We start from the raw sequence: 17,846 nt of genomic DNA, 5'->3' as shown, positions 1-17,846 counted from the left end.
CTCGAGCGGCAGGCGCGGCCGGCACGTGCGCGCGCGTGCACACGACGCCCCTCTCCTCCCCCGCGGCCGCCGCCGCCGCCATGATCGGTGAGTGAGCGCGTCAGGGAGCGGGGCGAGCCCGGATGCGGCTCCTCCCTTTCCTCCCCGCCCCTCTCCTCCCCGCCCCTTCACCGCCGCGGCCGCTGGTCTTGTCGCTTCTGCTGTCGCGTCTGCGGCCCTGGCGGGTGGCGGGGGCTGGCCTGGCTCCTTTCGCTTCGGTCCCCGCCAGTCTCCCCCGGCGTCTCGCAGGGCGGGGGCCGAGCTGGCGCTGCCCTCGGTGTGCGCCCGCTGGTTAAACCGCGACAGGACCGTGCAGGGCCCGCGGGGCCCGAAGTGCTCAGGGGGGTCACTGACCTGTTTTACCCCCGTGGGAGAAGGGGTAAAATGTCTGGCCAGGCCTTGTGACTGAGGTCATTTTTAAATTGTTTTTTATTCCTTCTCATTGTAAATATTTCTCGGCAAGGTTTGTGTGATCTGCGAACTTTTTTTGGCCTTGCCAGCATATATAGGTGTTACTGGTTTGGCGTGGTGCCTGGTGGCGGCCTGGAAAAGGAGCAACTTAGAGCACGTCATGGTATTGGGAATGTGACCCTTTGGTCCTTGAGCTGCTCGCTGTACCCATCCAGTGCTGGTGGGAAGCGGGACTTGGTTGTTTCAGCAGTGGGTTTTCTTCTCTTCCTTGAAAGATTAATCCATACCTGGGGAATTCAAAATTACTGGATCTGTTTAGTAGTCTTCCTATTATACATTTCATCTTGCTTTGACTTTTGAAAATTATTTGAAGTAAAAATCTATAAAATGTAGTGGATGCACATTCATTTTAGCAACTCTTTGCTGTCCTCAGGTTTGCTGTTTCATCATCAGCGTTGGTGTCATAGTTGCTGTCTACTTAAGATCTGATCAAGCTGAAAGCCATGCATTTTGTTGTGAAAATATTTATTGTTTTTAAATTGAATATCTCAGAAGTTTCCAAGAATGCTATTTCAGCTATTCTTTTTTTTCTTAGCAGTATATGATTGCAGGTATATGGCTAATGTTCTTTCACCTTTGTCAAGACTACAAAGAAGATTATAAACAGTTGTCCAGTATTTTCATTCTGTATACATATTAACGCAAATTATCTCTTCTTAGTTGTGGTTTTTTTTCTTACAGGACTTTCTTGTAATTTGGGCTACTTTTTTTTCTTATGTAGTAGAGAACATTTTAAATTGAAGGTTTGGCTTAAGGAAAGCACCCAGGGTCAGGTATTCCACTGTTTTTATTTTGCAATGTCACCTGCTGAACTGATGTATTGCTGTAGTGTATAAAATACATGTGTTTGCAGAACTGCAGTGTGTGTTTGTTTTTGAATGCTTCAGAAAAGTAAGCTGAGTGTACCTTAGGGACTGCCCTTGTGGTTACAGAGCTGATGCCTCCAGCCCTCACACTGAAATCTAAATATTTACTTACTGCTCATGAATATAAATGTTATATGACTGAGGAATTTTCACTGTGGCAGACGGAAACGTTTATGAATATTGATTATGAAATGTACAGACCGATTAGTTGCAAATTTAAAAACACAGCTTTATACGAGTTGTAACCTGCCCCGGTTTAACCCCAGCTGGCAACTATGTAAAACACAGCCGCTGGCTCACTCCCTCCTCCCCTGCCTAGCAGCGGGATGGGGAGGAGAATTGGGGGCAAAATAAGAACAGTTTAATAGTTGAAACAGAATAATAATAATGCTGATAATTCTAATGATGATGGTAATAGTAATGACAAGGAGAGAGAGGAATAAAACCAAGAGAAACAAGGGATTCACAATAAAATTGCTCACTGGCCACTGACCAATGCCCAAACCATCCTTCAGACCAATTCCCACCAGTTTATCTGCTGGGCATGATCTGTGGTGTGGAATATCCCTGTGGCCAGTTTGAGTCAGCTGTCTCCTAGCCACACTCTCTCCCATTTTCATATGCACCTCCTCACAGACAGAGCATGGGAAACTGAAAAGTCCTTGATTTGGGCTAAGCACTATTTAGTAACTGAAACATCAGTGTGTTACCAACATTATTCTCTTACTAAGTTCAATATGCAGCATTGTACCAGCTTCTAAGTCGAATTAACTCTATCCCAGCCAAAATCAGTATTACACCCTCTCCCACCCCCCAAAAATAAAAAAATTATCTTCGAAGCATGTGATGTGGAGACCTATTTCAATATCCCACTCTAAGACTTTCTGAAAACTCTCCTCTAAACATTTGTGAGCTGGGAATGCCATAGCAAAAACTGGGGGCAGGAGGGGAAGGGTGAGATAATAAAATGCGCATTTTTTAACCTGCGTATTAAAAAGAATTTTCCTATGAAACCTGTGGTATATTTTCCAAAATGTTTCACAGTTTCATATCTCTAGAAATGTCTTATGTCCTCATAAGTTAATGCTGTAATATACTTCTACACATAATAATTCCTTTACTTGATTTTTGATTTTCTATCTTCTTTCATTTTTTTCTTCATTTCTCACAGACTAGGTCATATAGACTTGTGCACATTCAGGTTCCTTAAATGGTAATTTGAATCTAGACTGAACTAGTTAAGCGACGTAGCTTGTCATAGCTCTACTTACTTAGGGGCATGGGAGGTTTGGGGACATGTTTGTGGTGGAGTTTTGAAGTTTGTTCTTTATTTATTTACTTACCATTGGATCAGCTGAAAATGTGTTAGTGGAATGGAACTGACAACCTGCAGTTGGATTGGCTGAACTGTTTCTTAGCCAACAGCGCTGGCAATAATGTCGCATTCTTGAACACCTGTTCTGAGGGGAGAAAATAAAAAATTAAAACCGATTTTGAAGGAAGATACTGGGACAGCTTTGTGGAATTTTTCAGAAGATATCTCTCAAAGAGCAAAAAACCCAGGAGAAGGATCTAAGCTGTTTTTAAAATGTAGAAGATGGGCTCTACATAGTTAACAGTGGCAGTTCAGCATTTCTGCATTGAATGAGAGATGAAGGTGGTAGTAGCGACAGGTTGTGAAGGGCTTTGACAGTGAAATATGATTCATCCAGCAGTAATCAAGTTAAGGGAGAATGGGAGCCTGGGTGAAAGTTTTCGCTACCTGGATGACCGATCACTCGTCTGTGTTGCACCCTTTTTCAGTGTGTTGGTAATCTACTTTCTGCATAAGTATTTCTCACTGGTATGAAAATAACCTTGAAGAAGCAAAATAAGAATAAACCCTTTCAGAACTTCCCTGAATATATTTATATACATGGTACTATTATAATAATGGTACTGGTGTAGCAACCAAAGGAAAAGTAGTTTAGAAATTTTCTACTTAGATATTTTGATTGCATGTTGCAATTTTGTTTTGTTTTTTTTTTCTTCTGATCACATTTTGGTGTTCTAGTGCTATGGATGGTTCCACTACGATACTGGACTAATAGCTCAAGTTGTAACTCATGAGCATGTGGAATAATCTGGCTGATAGTTTGATTAAACAACCTTGGAATATCAAAGCCTACTTGCGTTTCAAATAGACGACCTGTTCTACTCACTTTGTTTTGAGCCTTTTTCCCTTCTGCTAGCGTTGCTATATTGGACTGTGTGTACAGAATTGCATCATGAAACACTTTGTGTTTTACTGACGTATTTTAAAGATTATTTTCCTACAAAATGCTTTGTTATTACTCTGTCAGCAAGGTGTAATAAAATTAGTATCATTTGAATCAGGATATCTTCAAAAGACAGCTGCATTTTGCTAGATATAAGTAAGTGTTCTGGATTTTGTTGTTTCCATTAAGGGAGATGAGAAGACTTTTTGCTTGGGATTCTTTTTGAAAAACAAGTACAGTAATTTCACGAATACAAGCCGCACTGTTTTGACCAAAATTTTGCTCTCATACCGGGAATGCGGCTAATATTCAGGTGCGACCAATATGTGAATAATTTTCTGACATTTTCAACCCTGGGAGTGTAAACCAAGTCAGTGCAAACTGCAAAGTCGAGCTGCTGCCAGTAAAACCCTGCATTTACGCGGTTGTTACAAATTGATACTCTGTTGTGCGGTGGGTGGAGCTGCTCCGTGCAGGCAGCACAGGGGGTGGGGAAGGCGGGGCAGCTCCCTCCTGCTGGCCCCGCGGCTCGGGGGAAGCAGGGGCAGCTCTCTCCGCTTGGCCCCGCGGCTCGGAGGAGGCAGGGGCAGCTCTTTTCTGCTGGCCCCGTGGCTCGGGGGAAGGCGGGCAGCTCTCTCCGCTTGGCCCCGCGGCCCGGGGAAAGCAGGGGCAGCTCTCTCCGCTTGGCCCTGTGGCTCGGGGGAAGGCGGGCAGCTCCCTCCTGCTGGCCCCGCGGCTCGGGGGAAGGCGGGCAGCTCTCTCTGCTTGGCCCCACGGCTTGGGGAAAGCAGGGGCAGCTCTCTCCGCTTGGCCCCGTGGCTCGGGGGAAGGCGGGCAGCTCTCTCCTGCTTGGCCCCGCAGCTCAGGGGGCTCCCGTCCCCGCGTGCCGCACCCGCAGGAGCAGACAGGCTACATCCCCGGCTCCCATGGCCGCCGCAGGTGCCGGCGGGCTCTGTGCCCCCCCTGCCGCCGTGGGGCAGCGCCGGGCCGGGGTGACCGAGCCCAGCGGTGGCGGCGGCCGGCCCCAAGCATCCCTGCCGAGCAGCAGTGCCGAGCTGGGCCACCCAGCCCTGTCAGCAGCCCCGAGCCCTCATGGCCCGAGCCGAGCCAGTAAACCCCGCCCTGCCGCGATACTGTTACTAATTGGCAACTTTGTTGCACGCGGGTCCTTGCTGCGAACACAGAGCGGCTTATACTCGGGTGCGGCTTATTTATGGACAAAGAACGAAATGTTTGCCAACACCCGGCAATGCGGCTTATACTCAGTGCGGCTTGTATTCGTGAATTTACTGTAGTAAGGGGGATGAAAAGTGGGGTGTGTCTTTTTGCTTTTTTGGTGTTTTTGGTTGATTTTTTTTTAATGACTGCAGAATAACAGTATTGTAATATCAAGACACTGGAGACTAAGTAAGAGCTAAGGATATTCTGATGCAGTGTTTTGAGTTTTTCAGATAGGGCCCTATAGAAAATTGATCTGTCAGTTTCTTTAAATTATTGCCCATGCTTACTTGCATGTAATGTATAACTAAAGTATCCATTGCCAAATGTTTTGGTCCAGGTCCTCTCTCACTTTAGAGAGCAGTTGCAATCAAAAGCTCTTGTTTATGCTGTGTTTTTTCTGAAGGGGGTATGAACAATGCAATTGTTACCACAAAAGTTGGACATCATCCTTTACTTTAGTGTATCTGTTGAGAGTGGGGTTTTGTATAGTATGCAGAAGTGGGCTTGTGCACTAAGCTTGCTCTTGATGACATAGAAGGGCAGTAAAGCAAATTCATTTGCATTTGTAAATTCTTTGTAGTATGTAACAACCATAAACAAAAAAAGCAAAATTGACTTTTCAGTAACAAAATTGTGCTTGCTTTGTTCACCGCTGTTGTGATGACCGGTGTGAGTGTTGTTTTGTTAAAAGTGTAAAGCTTTTCTGTATTATGATGTGGTTCCCCTGCTTCCTTTATTTGTTTGTTTTTGAGGTTTTTTCGTGCTAAGTGTCTTCTTGTCTGTGCTGCTGTTTTCTGTGTCTTTTGTTTAGCATTTTTGAATGTCTTGCTCAGTGGTGAATTTCCCCTTAGTTGATTCCTCTTTTTTTTTTTTTTAATTAATTTAGCCAATAAAACTGTGTTGTGTCAGATATAATACTTCAGATTTAATAACTTTTAGTGTACAGAGCTAAGGATATTTAGCTAAATTCACAAGAGTAAGAATCACAAGAAACTGAGATGCCTGGGCTTTTTTAGGCCCATTGTGTGAGCTATTTCTCTAAGACAACCTTTCCATCAGTGGAAACATTTAAAGTTCAAGGAATAATGTTCAGCTGCTTTTTGTCATAATAATTTATTTTACATGTGTATTTTCTTTTTTTTTCAATGTGCCAATCCAGTAATGTTTTGGTAATGTGCTTTGATGTCATGGAAAAATTATTTTACATTTTCTTCATTGGTATTAAATTAAAGGACTGCATGATTGAAACAAAAGTGCTTCATATTGGACATCATATTACATCTCTGCATATGGTTCTTCTTTCAATTTTTTTTTTTTGATGAGCTGAAATATTTTTCGTAGATTTATGTTTGCATTTTTTCCCTTTTCTGGTAGTGTCCTCTGTGGAATACTCTCAGTGGAAACATATGTTCAGAACTTCAAAGTAATTACACTATTACTAAAAGCTTCATAATTAGATTACTGAAACTAAATGTTGAAAAAATTTGATTTTCCTTTATCCAATCATATCAATTTCATTCCAGTCTGCTTTCTGGCTGATTGAAGAAACATGGTAGGACAAAGTCAAAGCCTGAGTAGAATTTCTTAAGTCTGGTATAGACCGGTTCCTGAAGAAGAAAAGGGAGCTTAGAGCCCTGTTTAGTCTGAGAGCAAGATTTAAAAAGAAGAAAAAATATATTGCTATTTTAACAGGAAATTCTTAGTGGTAGGTAGCTCTACTTGGCAAACTGGATTGGGATAATTGAAGCATAAGCTTGTCTTTCTATGATAACTGACCTTATTTCTCAGAAGTAACGGGCTCAGTTTGTGTCTAAGTTACAGTAATTTCACAAATACAAGCCGCACCATTTTGACTAAAATTTTGCTCCCACACTGGAAATGTGGCTTATAGTCAGGAGCGGCTAATATGTGAATAATTTTATGACATTTACAACCCCGGAAGTGCCAGCCAGGGTGCCGAGCCGAGCACCTGCCAGTAAAACCCAGGATTTCGTGATTGTTACAAATTGGTTACTGTGTTGCGCGGTGGGTGGGGCCAGCTCAGCGCCGGCAGCGTGGTGGGGGGGGGGAGGGAGGCAGGGGAGTTCCCTACTTCAGGCGGGGGAGAGGCAGGGGGCTCTGTGCTGACATCCTCACGGCTCGAGGAATAGGCGGGGGCTCCGTGCTGCCATCCCCGCAGCCTGTGGGGTAAGCAGGGAACTCCTGCCCCTGCCTGCTGCGGCAGGAGCAGGCAGGCTCCGCCTCCACCTGCCGCCGCCACTGCGGGAACGGGGGGTGCTCCTTCCCCTCCTGCCTTCGCCGCTGCGGGAGCTGGGGGGGCTCCGTCCCTGCCTGCCACCACAGGGCAGTGCCGGGCCAGGGTGAGTGAGCCTAGGGCAGCGGCGGCCGGCCCCAAGCAGCCCCGCTGAGCGGCCCCACCGAGCTGGGCCACCTGGCCCCGTTGGCAGCCCCGAGTGGGCCGAGCCTGCACAGCCCGAGCCGAGCCAGTAAACCCCACCCTGCTGCGGTTCCGTTACTATTTGGCAACTTTGTTGCACGCGGGTGCTCGCTGTGAACGACAGAGCGGCTTATAATCAGGTGCGCTTATTTATGGACAAAAACCAAAATGTTTGCCAATACCCGGAGATGCGGCTTATAGTCCGTGCGGCTTGTATTCATGAAATTACTGTACTTTGTTTACAAAATATTGCCCTTATTGAGTGTTATATTTCTTTAAGAGTGAATTTGTTGTTGTGATGAGATGGGTGTAGGTTGTGTTGAAAAAAAACTTTACTGCCAGGAACAGTTCAGGGCTACAGTCTAAGATATTAATGAAAAAAAAAAAAACAAAACCAAACACAACCAAACAAAGACAGCACCCAAAACAAAACAAAAACCCAATGAAAAAACAAATACAAAACCACCACCACCAACAAAAAAACCCCCAAAAAACCCCAAAAAGACAAGAACCCTCCCAGTTCTTTCATTTTACTCTAGCAGAGTTAGGGCACAATACTTTAAAAATTCTTAGTCAGATGTACAAGAAGTCATCAAAAACTAACTGTAGAACTATTCTTCATTTACCTACTTTGTCTTTTGTAGATCATCTGGAAAATATGGGGTCTTTTAAGAACAGGAGATGTTATCTTAATGGTCCTGAACAAAAACACTGTGTCTGTTAGGTCTCCCAAGGTCCTGGAGTATTAGTCTGTTGACCTGCTTCATATTTTTTCTTCAAGCTCTATGAAGGTACAGGCAACCTTTAAGTTGATTATTTTTTACTCACTTTACATAATTTTAAGATTTTGAATTCACACTAACTCTGCTACTGTTTGAGATTTGGCTTTAGCCTGGTATGTGCTTTATCTAAGCAGTTGGTGTTCTCAGGCACATAAATTCAAAACTTGGTTAATGATTAAGGTTTTGAATTTTTAATTTTTTTTTGCTTTGTTTTCATAGCCTACTTTTCATTTTGCCTGCCCTTATACACAATAAAATAGCAGTTGAAGCTGAGAAGTTTCTTTTACAGTACTTCTAACAATTTCCATTAGAATTATCTTGTTGGAAGGAAATATCCCATCTGGTTTACTTTTTAAATCAGCAAAGCTCCGTAGTGAGCTGTGTGCTGGAGCCTGGCTGAATTCCACACAGTGAGACTCTTGGCCCTAAGCAAGATGAGCACAATCTGTTTCCCTTATTTCTAATAAAGGAAAAGGAGAGTTTCTTCATTTGCTGCTTTGTTGCATTATGTTTAGATTTTATACCTCCCTTTCTTAGAATAGCTGCTTTCCTGCTGTTATCTATTTTTTTTTTCAGTATAGGTAAAATGAAAACACATTACATCCCTATAAAAGTACTGAGTGCTACTCTGAAATATCATTAAAACTCAAAATTTTAAAGTATGGCATCGTGCTTTGGCCACATCAATCTCATTAAACACCTGAAGCTCAGGAGAAATACTTCTGGAGCTTTTTCTGTTGTCTTGTTCCTCAAATAAGCACAAGACTTAAGTAACATATACTAAAATCAATCAGAGCCACGCAGTTGATCCTAGCACTGCTCCTAAAGTTTACCTGTGCTGTCCAAATTCAGCTTCCTCGGCCCATAACTTTATGTGCCCATTTGTACCTGAGAATTACCGAGTCACATATACTTAACACCAGCTGATATTACTGTAATTGTATGCGACTCTGCCTAGGAGTTATGATGTTGCATGTCTGAATTAGGCTTGGGATTAAATTTGCTATTTTTCGTTATAGATACGGAGACAAAATAATTCCACATTTAAAGAGAAGCAACAGATGTTTGAAATTGTATTTAAAACTATACAGTTATTGTAATGTTACATGAAATAAGCGTACGTTTGCTGTATTAACATACTTTCCCTTTTGAAGAGATTTTGGGTTCTTGGGTACGATCCTGATGGAGAATCGTGTAACTTGCATTAAATTAAGCAGGCTGTTTGGGACACCAGCTTCTTAAAAACGTGTCATGAACATATCTGTGATGTTTTTTTTTTTTCCTTCTCAGTTGTGTAGAGTTTTACATTAAAAATGCCAAATAACACTCAAATACTAACAGTCCTTCTTTATGGTATAAATTGTATTTGGTCACAGACTTAAAATGTTTCTCATGAAGTATTCTACTTCTGAAAGCCTGGCATTTCTCTACCTTCATCTGTCAGTGACAACAGTTGCAACATATGTTGTCCATTCCTTATTTTTCAACATTAAGAAGTCAGTAGTTTTTTAATGTAAATAAAATTGAAAAAATTAAGCATTCTCAGTGGGTGATACAACCAATGAAATTAATGGTGTAATTTTGGTAAGAACCTAAGATGTCCTTGTGTATCTCTGTGTCTAATGAGTCTTCAGTGTCAATTCTTCTTTCATTTCAATTGTGTTATTTTAGAACTGTTCATATAATCAGTTTCCTGAACTAGGAGGGCAGACAGTGAGCTATAAACCAATCTCAGATACAATTGCAACACATAAAAAAATGAGATAGTTGATTTCATAGAAATACAGCTTTTGAAATTTAGTTCAGTTCTAGACATGAATTAAAATAGGAAAAAGGACTGTGCACAGGGAGACTTTTTATTTACTTTGCCATTTGTGCAAAGGGGGCATTAGGAAAAAAAAGTCAAAATGTTTGCATTTCTTGTTCATTTCATCTACATGACACTGTTGTGCATATCTACTTGCTGTGTGTTATTAAAGAATCAGACTGTTCACAGTGATGTTACAATCAAATAAGACAACGTGGATTTCTTCAGAAGGAAAGTTTTATTGGTTCCCAGCTGGATTTGAAAATCAACTATCTTAGAAGAAACAAGTGACTTTTTCACAAGGCTTCTCAACTTCCTGCTTAAGACAGTGATTAAATTCCATTTGTCCTTGGTGTTCGTGTCAGGAAACACAACCTTCCTGGGCTACTACATTACTGAACAGGGAGCTAGTGAGAGACACCAGGGAATAGTTACTGTGTAGATGATACAGAATCAGTACCCAAAAGCCTGACCTTCTTTGTTTTCCCCAACATTATGAGGACCAATTCATCTAAAGTTTGTCTTTAAAAGTATGTAGAGAATGTATCTGTGGAATGATGATACAGCCACAAAGACAGCCTCCTTCCTTGTATTTTGAAAGTACAGGAGTGAACCGCTTAGGCCCACGCACTTCTGAGCACTTGTGCGCTTAAGCCCTTGCCCTTTCATGCTTTTATCTATGTTGGACACTGCAAATTACAAGCCACTCACTAATACCTTATTTCTTAATACCATAATGTGCTTAGGAGGGGTACAAAGCAGTTAAAACACTGTTCTTTTGTTACTTTAAAAACTATAGGATGGATTTTGAATTTTCATACAACTAGAATTTTTTGTGCATAGTGCATTATTTTATTCAGAGAGCCAACTAAGCAAGTAGGCTTGCTTTTGTTTTTGTTTTTTTTTCTACACCAGAAATAATTAAGTTTGTATGGATAAAGCTGATTTTTCCATGGTGGTTAACTGATGCATCAAAGCTAATTTTGTTCCATTGAGTAAATTACAAAATGAGTGTCTAGTCCTTATCTTAATGTCTTTATATTGAATACAATTTTTTACTGAATCTGGCCATCTAGTTAGTCATGTGCATCGAAATCCAGATGTTACTAATACACGACATAATTCTGTAAAAACTATCTATTATGTGACCATGAAGAATGAAGTCTTGTGGTCTTTATGGATCATAATTGGTGTCAGTAACTGCTTTATTAGCAGGTGTTTTTAACTATAGTTAAAAGTGTTCCATTCCAAATCATAACATTTTTGCATCATAGATATGTCTAATGGGATATACTTAGTTTAATCCTTAATTGAAGCAAAATATTCTTGTTAAAAGAGTCTATTTCTTACGCCATAAAACTAAATGTGTGGAAATGTGACACTTCAAATGTGCAGATAAACCAAATTTCATTAGATAGATACAATTTTGTTGGTTTTACTTATCTATGAAATTAATATTAACTTTTAGAAAGGAATGTAGAATTTTGGATTTATCCTGAAAATTGTAAAAAAAAAATAAATTCTTTAGGGCTTTTAAAGTCCCTAGGTTCATGGTAGGTGGCTTCTCATTTTGATGGTAACACTGTTTGTTGAGAGCTAGGATAGTGCAGGAGGGAATCTCCCCCAAAGACTTGCAGCTGTACTGATTACCAAGGAGTGGAAATATCTGTGTCCGGCCAATCAGTTTGGGGGATACAAAGGAGTGGGTTAGGTGGTCTTTAGTTAAAAACACTTGCAGCTGGAGTTTGAGAGTCTGCTGGAGTAAGAGCAGATGGTGTTGGCTGTGTGGAGGTGAGGGACATGAGGTCATGGAAAGAACAGCTAAGGTAAGAAGATGTTGTGTGAGGGACAGTCAGGGTCAGGCAAGGGATGGCTTGGGGTTAGCCAGTCATGTGGAGTGAGAGTCAGAGCTACGTGGAACTGCCTCTAAGAAAAGGAATCAGTACAGTGTGAAGCTGCCAGTACAATGAGGAGTCAGAGTTATGAGAGAGAGGCCTATAAGAGAAGAAGTTGGAGTTGTATGTGAAAAGGGTCTGTAAAAGAAAACATGGACAATTTGCAAATAGTCTGGTGGTAGTGCCAGTTAAAGGGCTGGTGGATACCAGCCCTGTCCATTTTGACTTAGCTGTGACAACTGTTTATCTAGCTTTCCCTGTTATTTCAATAAGAATGATATCCTAAGAGTGATGCCCCTGTAGTGAACTAAAAAAATTGCCATGAATTATTAATAATAAGTTGAGTTTAATGTGATTTTATGGCTCCTTAAGGAGTTTGAGTCATATACTCTGTAAAACCATTCAGCACCTGATCTTGATACTGGAGACATCATAAATATATTCCTGCTTGTTAACACTAAAGGGGGGAAAAGGTGATTTGGAAATGCATCATTCTGTGCATCACTGTTTAGCCCTCAATTATTTTTAAAAACCTCTAATGTCTTAACAATAGATTAACCAACTGAAAACTGTAAGTGTGTAAACAATTGTAGAATTGGTGAAATGTGCAAAATTTCTTGTGTTTTAAAGACTTAATAATGAATTTTTGTCTCTAGAATATTACTTTTGAAATGACTGTTTAAATTAGGTTTTTCAAACCTTTATTACTATTTGGCAATATTTCCATATTTTTCAATGCCTTATTTTAATGATTTAACTGCTTAATTTAAAAGCATAATGATGTTTAATATCAAATTTTAATTTGGCTGGTCACCAAAGTATAAAGAGTTTCTGCATTCAGCACTATCTACTTCTTAGTGTGTGCTGCCTCATCTGCAGCAGAGTTTGTACTGGGCAGTAACCATCTCAGCAGTGCAAGTTCTGTATCATTTTCTCATGTGCTGAATCCTTCATGTGTGTTGTGTATTAGTTAATGTCACTTATAATGACTCGACTGTAAGCTGTCATACTTGCATAAATGTTGTGAATCAAATTGTGATTTTATTGCAGCAATAACTTATACTTCTTAAGCTACTTCAGTTCTGATATGTTGTAGTTTATACCTATGTTAGAAAAAGATACATTTCTTACAGAGTGAGCGTAATTTTATAATATATTTAACCTTGTTGGAATTTCTATTCAGTTTATTTTTACACTATATTAGTTTCTAGATCTCAAAGGCTAGGTTCAATTTTTTCACGTTACTCCTCAGTTTACAAGTGTGGTGAAACTTCTAACACATAAATCAACAGTGCTTCAAACTGGAAAAGCACTCATTTAAGAAAAAATTAGTTGCGCTGTGTTAGTGGGGTACCTAAGTCTTTCCCTTTTGGGCACTTTTTAGGATTTGCTTTTCATTGTACTGAAACTTTCTTTTAGTAAAGATACATGAACTTTCAAGTACATGAGCTATTTCTTTGCAACTCCGCTTTTGTTCTTTTGTTTTCTTAACATATATGTTTGCTTTTTTTCACGAGTTGCTATTTGGCTTAGTTTGAGTTGTTTTTTAGGCTGTGTATATTTCCTAGTTAACAGCAGAAAACTGTGTTACTGAAGCTTCAGCTGTTTAAATCCTTTTGATGTTCAGATGTTGAGACTTCAGTTAGAACATTAAAACTTGGTTTGTAGGTCATATATGACACTGAAATGCAGTAATTGTAAAGCTGGCACATACTCATCTCTGTTGCCCAGATTCTAAGTAGGCAGGGAGCTTCTGGCTGAAGATAAGCACAGAGATGGGCTGGAGTAGCTCAACACCCCCACCTTTGTTAAGGGGCTAAACTTAAAAGTATTTGTCTATGATGATGGCAGGAGAGATGGTCCAGCTGGGGAATCCTTTGGATTGTGAATTGTTTCCTTCAATAACTATTATTTTAAGACTAGGTATTTATTTTGTTATGGCTTCCTTTGGATTAGAATGGCATATTTCTTTTGTGTCATGTGTTTCATAGTGAAAGAATTTGAGAAGAACCTCAAGATTAAGTATGTTTGTTTCTTTATGCTAACACACTGAAGAATAATTTAGGACTATAAAATTGTATTCTTTTAGATGCAGCTAACAGGCTGATGTACCTGCCTGCTTTTCTTGAGTAGTTTTATTGATTTTAGTAAGGGGAAATAATGGAACTACAAATATAAACTGCTTTCAGATTTTCAAAGAGGTGAGAAAAGCTGAAACTTCTTAGTTGGGGTAACATTTGGTGTAAGAGTATATTAAAAGCAAAAAGCATATTAAAATTAGGCATTGTTTTAATAGGTTAATGTTGTTTTAAGTAACTTTGTAAAATAGCAGTGTTTAAAGGCAGACTTTGATTTTGCTTTCTAAGAAAAAAGCACTGTTCATATTAAATTATTGTCTTCTACTAGAAAAAGTGTTTCTAATACATGTTGCAGGGAAAGAATGTAATTACATGTGTGCTTTAAACGGTCATGTTCACAATCTGGAAAGTGAATCAGATGGTACCTTTGTCGTGTTGCTAAAACAAATCTGTTACAACCTCAGAGTAAGGCCCTAGAAAAATCAAGACAGGTCAAAGAAACTAGTGTCCTTCAGCAAATAAAATCAGTCTGGGTTAGCCTTCATAATATATTGGTAAAATATAACCTGCTTGTTTGAAACAGAATCTATTAAATTGGACTTGATTGGAGCATCTTCACACACTCATGGCAGGTAAATATAAAAAATTAAATTGAATGTGCAGTGTGAAATATATGTGACTACAGGTTGCAGAACATGGTACAACCAATGACACTTTTAAGGTAGCATGGTGCATGTAGGTAAGCATCTTTAGTTAGATTTCCTTATTTATGTTAAGTTGTAAGAATAGTAAGAATGTCTTTAAGTGTAAATGAGTTCGTTACTGACCTTTTTGATAGCAGTCTGGATCACTTGAATAGTTATCTGCTTTTGAATAGATATGATTGCAAGTAAGCGAAGAAAAAGCTATTTTTAAAAACATGGATATATTAATATTTATTCTACTACAATTTCAAGATAGAATAAATTTTAGTCTGTTTCTGCAGAGCGTCTGTCTCATTCAGTTTGCATTCAATGTGCCACTGAAATTACTCCTTATTAAGTATCTCAGATGTGCCTAACTTGTGTCCTATCGAAATCCGATTTGAAATCGGTGTATATGATCTTATCTTTGATAAGCATCATGATACTGGAATGCTTCCCTAATCATTCCATTACTCCTTAAAACTGGTTTTATTTTCTTTCAATATTTTCTTATTAGAATATTTCTTTCTGTATGTTTAAAACCCAGTAAAGAGAAAAGGAGTTAAGGTTGTTCAATAGGAAATAACAGGTAATCTAAAAAATGAAGTGTCCTACACAACTTGCTTACAATATGCAGTCTGCTTATACTCAGCCATAAGCCACAAAACTACATCTGTCCTGTAAGCATCATTTTAGTGCCATGCAAAGAGGCTATAAGTAGCTGGTTTTGATGGTACGTTTTCTTTTTTTAAACTTGAAAAATAAATTCCCCCTACTGTAAGAATTCTGGCTGTGAACTCTTGTTTTGTTACTGGAATGGTTACAGAAGTGTGTGTCAAACTTCAGGAGAAAAGTAGTTTTAAACTGTTGGAAGTGTATAATGAAGTCTGAAGTGCTGTTCAGAAGGATATAGATCGACAGTGTCAAAAGTACAAGCAGATAATTTTGGTTTCTCTGTATGCATTGCATGTTGCTGAGGGGACTTCAGTTGGTGAGTCTTTGGGTCTCTTGGGTTTGGAGTATAAGCCTTCAAGATAATGTTTCCCCAAACTTAGGTGTTATGCTAGTTAACATACTCCAAAATGCTGCCTTCTCTTGATAATTCTATCCTGTATTTTCAGGCTTCCCAATTATATGATTTGCTCTTGTCTATCTCTGTTCTGGTAAGCTCACATTTGGAGGCAAATTCATGTACCGAGATTTTAAAAAAGGAGATGGGAAAGCCTGCAAGCAAGCATGCTGTCCTATCCAATCAATTTCACTTTTTAATGAAAGTGCCAAGTAATGTCTTCTAAAAATCTGTGTTTAGATTGCAAATATTTTTGGTGTGAACTGATAAGTAGTCAAAACTAGTAATCTAAGGTATAATCTACTTAACAATTTCTATTTACATCCTAAAGAAAAATGCCCACATTAACAGGAACCTTATTGGCAGTATTAGCAAAGTAGTGATTAAAATGGCTCACTTTGGCAATTCTTAGTTTGTTTGGGTTGGTCTTAGTAGTTGAAGTGATTTGTAGAGATTTCTTTAGAAGGGAAAGGCTTAATCCATTGAAAACTTAATAAATATTCTTGTTAACTCTAGTTCCTTATAAACCGAAGGTTGTGTATTTTAGGCTCACCTGCCTTATGATGACAGAAATTCCTGTCTGAATGCAAGTGAAATGAGAACACTTATGTCAGCAAAGGTCCTGAGTTCACCTTTTCCAATCATTTTGGAGAGAGGATGATAGTTAATTACTAGAAATATGTATATGTGTGTATCTGTATATCTCAAAACATGCTGAGTTGGATGGGATCAAGTCCAAGTCCTGGCCCTGCACAGCACCATCCCTAAAGAGTCACACCTTCTGCCCAAGAGCATTGTCCAAATGCTCCTGAACTCTGTCAGGTTTGATGCCGTGATCACTTTCCTGGGGAGCTTCAGTGCCCAAACACCCTCTGGGTGAAGAACCTTTTCCAATATCCAACCTAAACCTCCCCTGACTCAGCTTCAGACCATTCCCTCGGGTCCTGTCACTGGTCAGCACAGAGCAGAGATCAGTGCCTGCCCCTCCTCTTCTCACAAAGAAGTTGTAACTGCTGTGAGGTCTGTCCTCAGTCTCTTCTTCAGGCTGAACAGACCAAGTGACCTCAGCTGTTCTCATATGCCTTCCCCTCAAGGCCCTTCATCATCCTTGTTGCTGTGCTCTGGACACTTTTAGAGCTTAATGTGGTTTTTTTTATTTTGTGGCACCCCAAACTGCCCCCCAGCACTCGAGGTGAGGCTGCCCCAGCTCAGAGCAGGACAATCCCCTCCCTTGCCCAGCTGTGATGCTGTGCCTGATGGCCCCCAGGACAGGATTGGTCCTCCTGGCTGCCAGGGCACTGCTGGCTCAGGTTCAATTTGCCATCCACCAGGATCCTCAGGGCCCTATCTGTGGCACTGCTCTCCAGCATCCCATTCCCCAGCCTGTCCCTACATCCAGGGTTGTCCCATCCCAGGTGCAGAATCTGTCACTTTCCCTTACTAAACTTCATGTGGTTGGTGATTGCCCAGCTCTCTGGTTTGTTGAGGTCTCTCTGCAGGGTCTCCCTGCCCTCAAGGGACTCAACAGCTCCTCCCAGTTTTGTATCCCCTGTGAACTTGCTCTGTATCCCTTCCAGTCCTGTGTCCAATTAATGAAGATGAGGGGCACAGGCCTGAGGATGGACCCTGTGGAACCCCCCTAGTGACAGGTCCCCAGCCTGATGTCACCTCATTCACTGTAACCCTTTGTGCCTGACCCATGAGCCAGTTACTCACCCATCCCATGGTGTGTTTATCCAGCTGTGTGCTGGACATTTTGTCCAGAAGGATCCTGTGAGAGATAGTATCCAAAACTGAGGTAGATTCCATCAACTGGATTCCCCTGATCAGCTAGGTGTGATAAACAGAACTTTCCTCTCCTGAAGATGTGCTGACTGTGACCAATGACTGCATTGTCCTCCAGATGTTTTTTACTAACTTCATTATCTGTAACTTTACCAGGCGCTGAAGTGAGACTGGCAGACCTGTACTTAACAGTTAATAACACACAATGGCTAATGTGTTGTTTTCACTGTGATACTAGCAAAATTTTCAAGTGTTTCTCTAGTTTTTAACTCAGTTTGTATATGTTGACTTCAACTTTTTTTTCATAAAGTCAACAAAATATCTAATTCCATTTATCACTGTTAGTAGCTGATGTTTTAGGGTGAGTGAGCATTCATGTTTGTTGATTTGGCTGCAACTCAGTTTGCAGTTTCACAGTATAGCTAATTTGTTCAAATGGGTAGGCAAAACAAAAA

General features: G+C 40.4%; 1 protein-coding gene across 1 annotated transcript in view; it reads left to right on the top strand.

Moving 5' to 3' along the window:
- Positions 1-26: 26 nt before the first annotated feature.
- PRKN (parkin RBR E3 ubiquitin protein ligase) overlaps positions 27-17,846 on the top strand; it is a 702,734-nt gene continuing 684,914 nt past the window's right edge. The window contains exon 1 of the mRNA XM_033056630.1: positions 27-87. Coding sequence (XP_032912521.1) covers positions 81-87 — 7 coding nt within the window. The 5' untranslated portion in view covers positions 27-80. The remainder of the gene's footprint in view (positions 88-17,846) is intronic.

Source organism: Catharus ustulatus, chromosome 3, assembly GCF_009819885.2.
Source record: "Catharus ustulatus isolate bCatUst1 chromosome 3, bCatUst1.pri.v2, whole genome shotgun sequence".
Classification (NCBI taxonomy): domain Eukaryota; kingdom Metazoa; phylum Chordata; class Aves; order Passeriformes; family Turdidae; genus Catharus; species Catharus ustulatus.
This window is presented reverse-complemented; position numbering and strand designations above follow the sequence as displayed.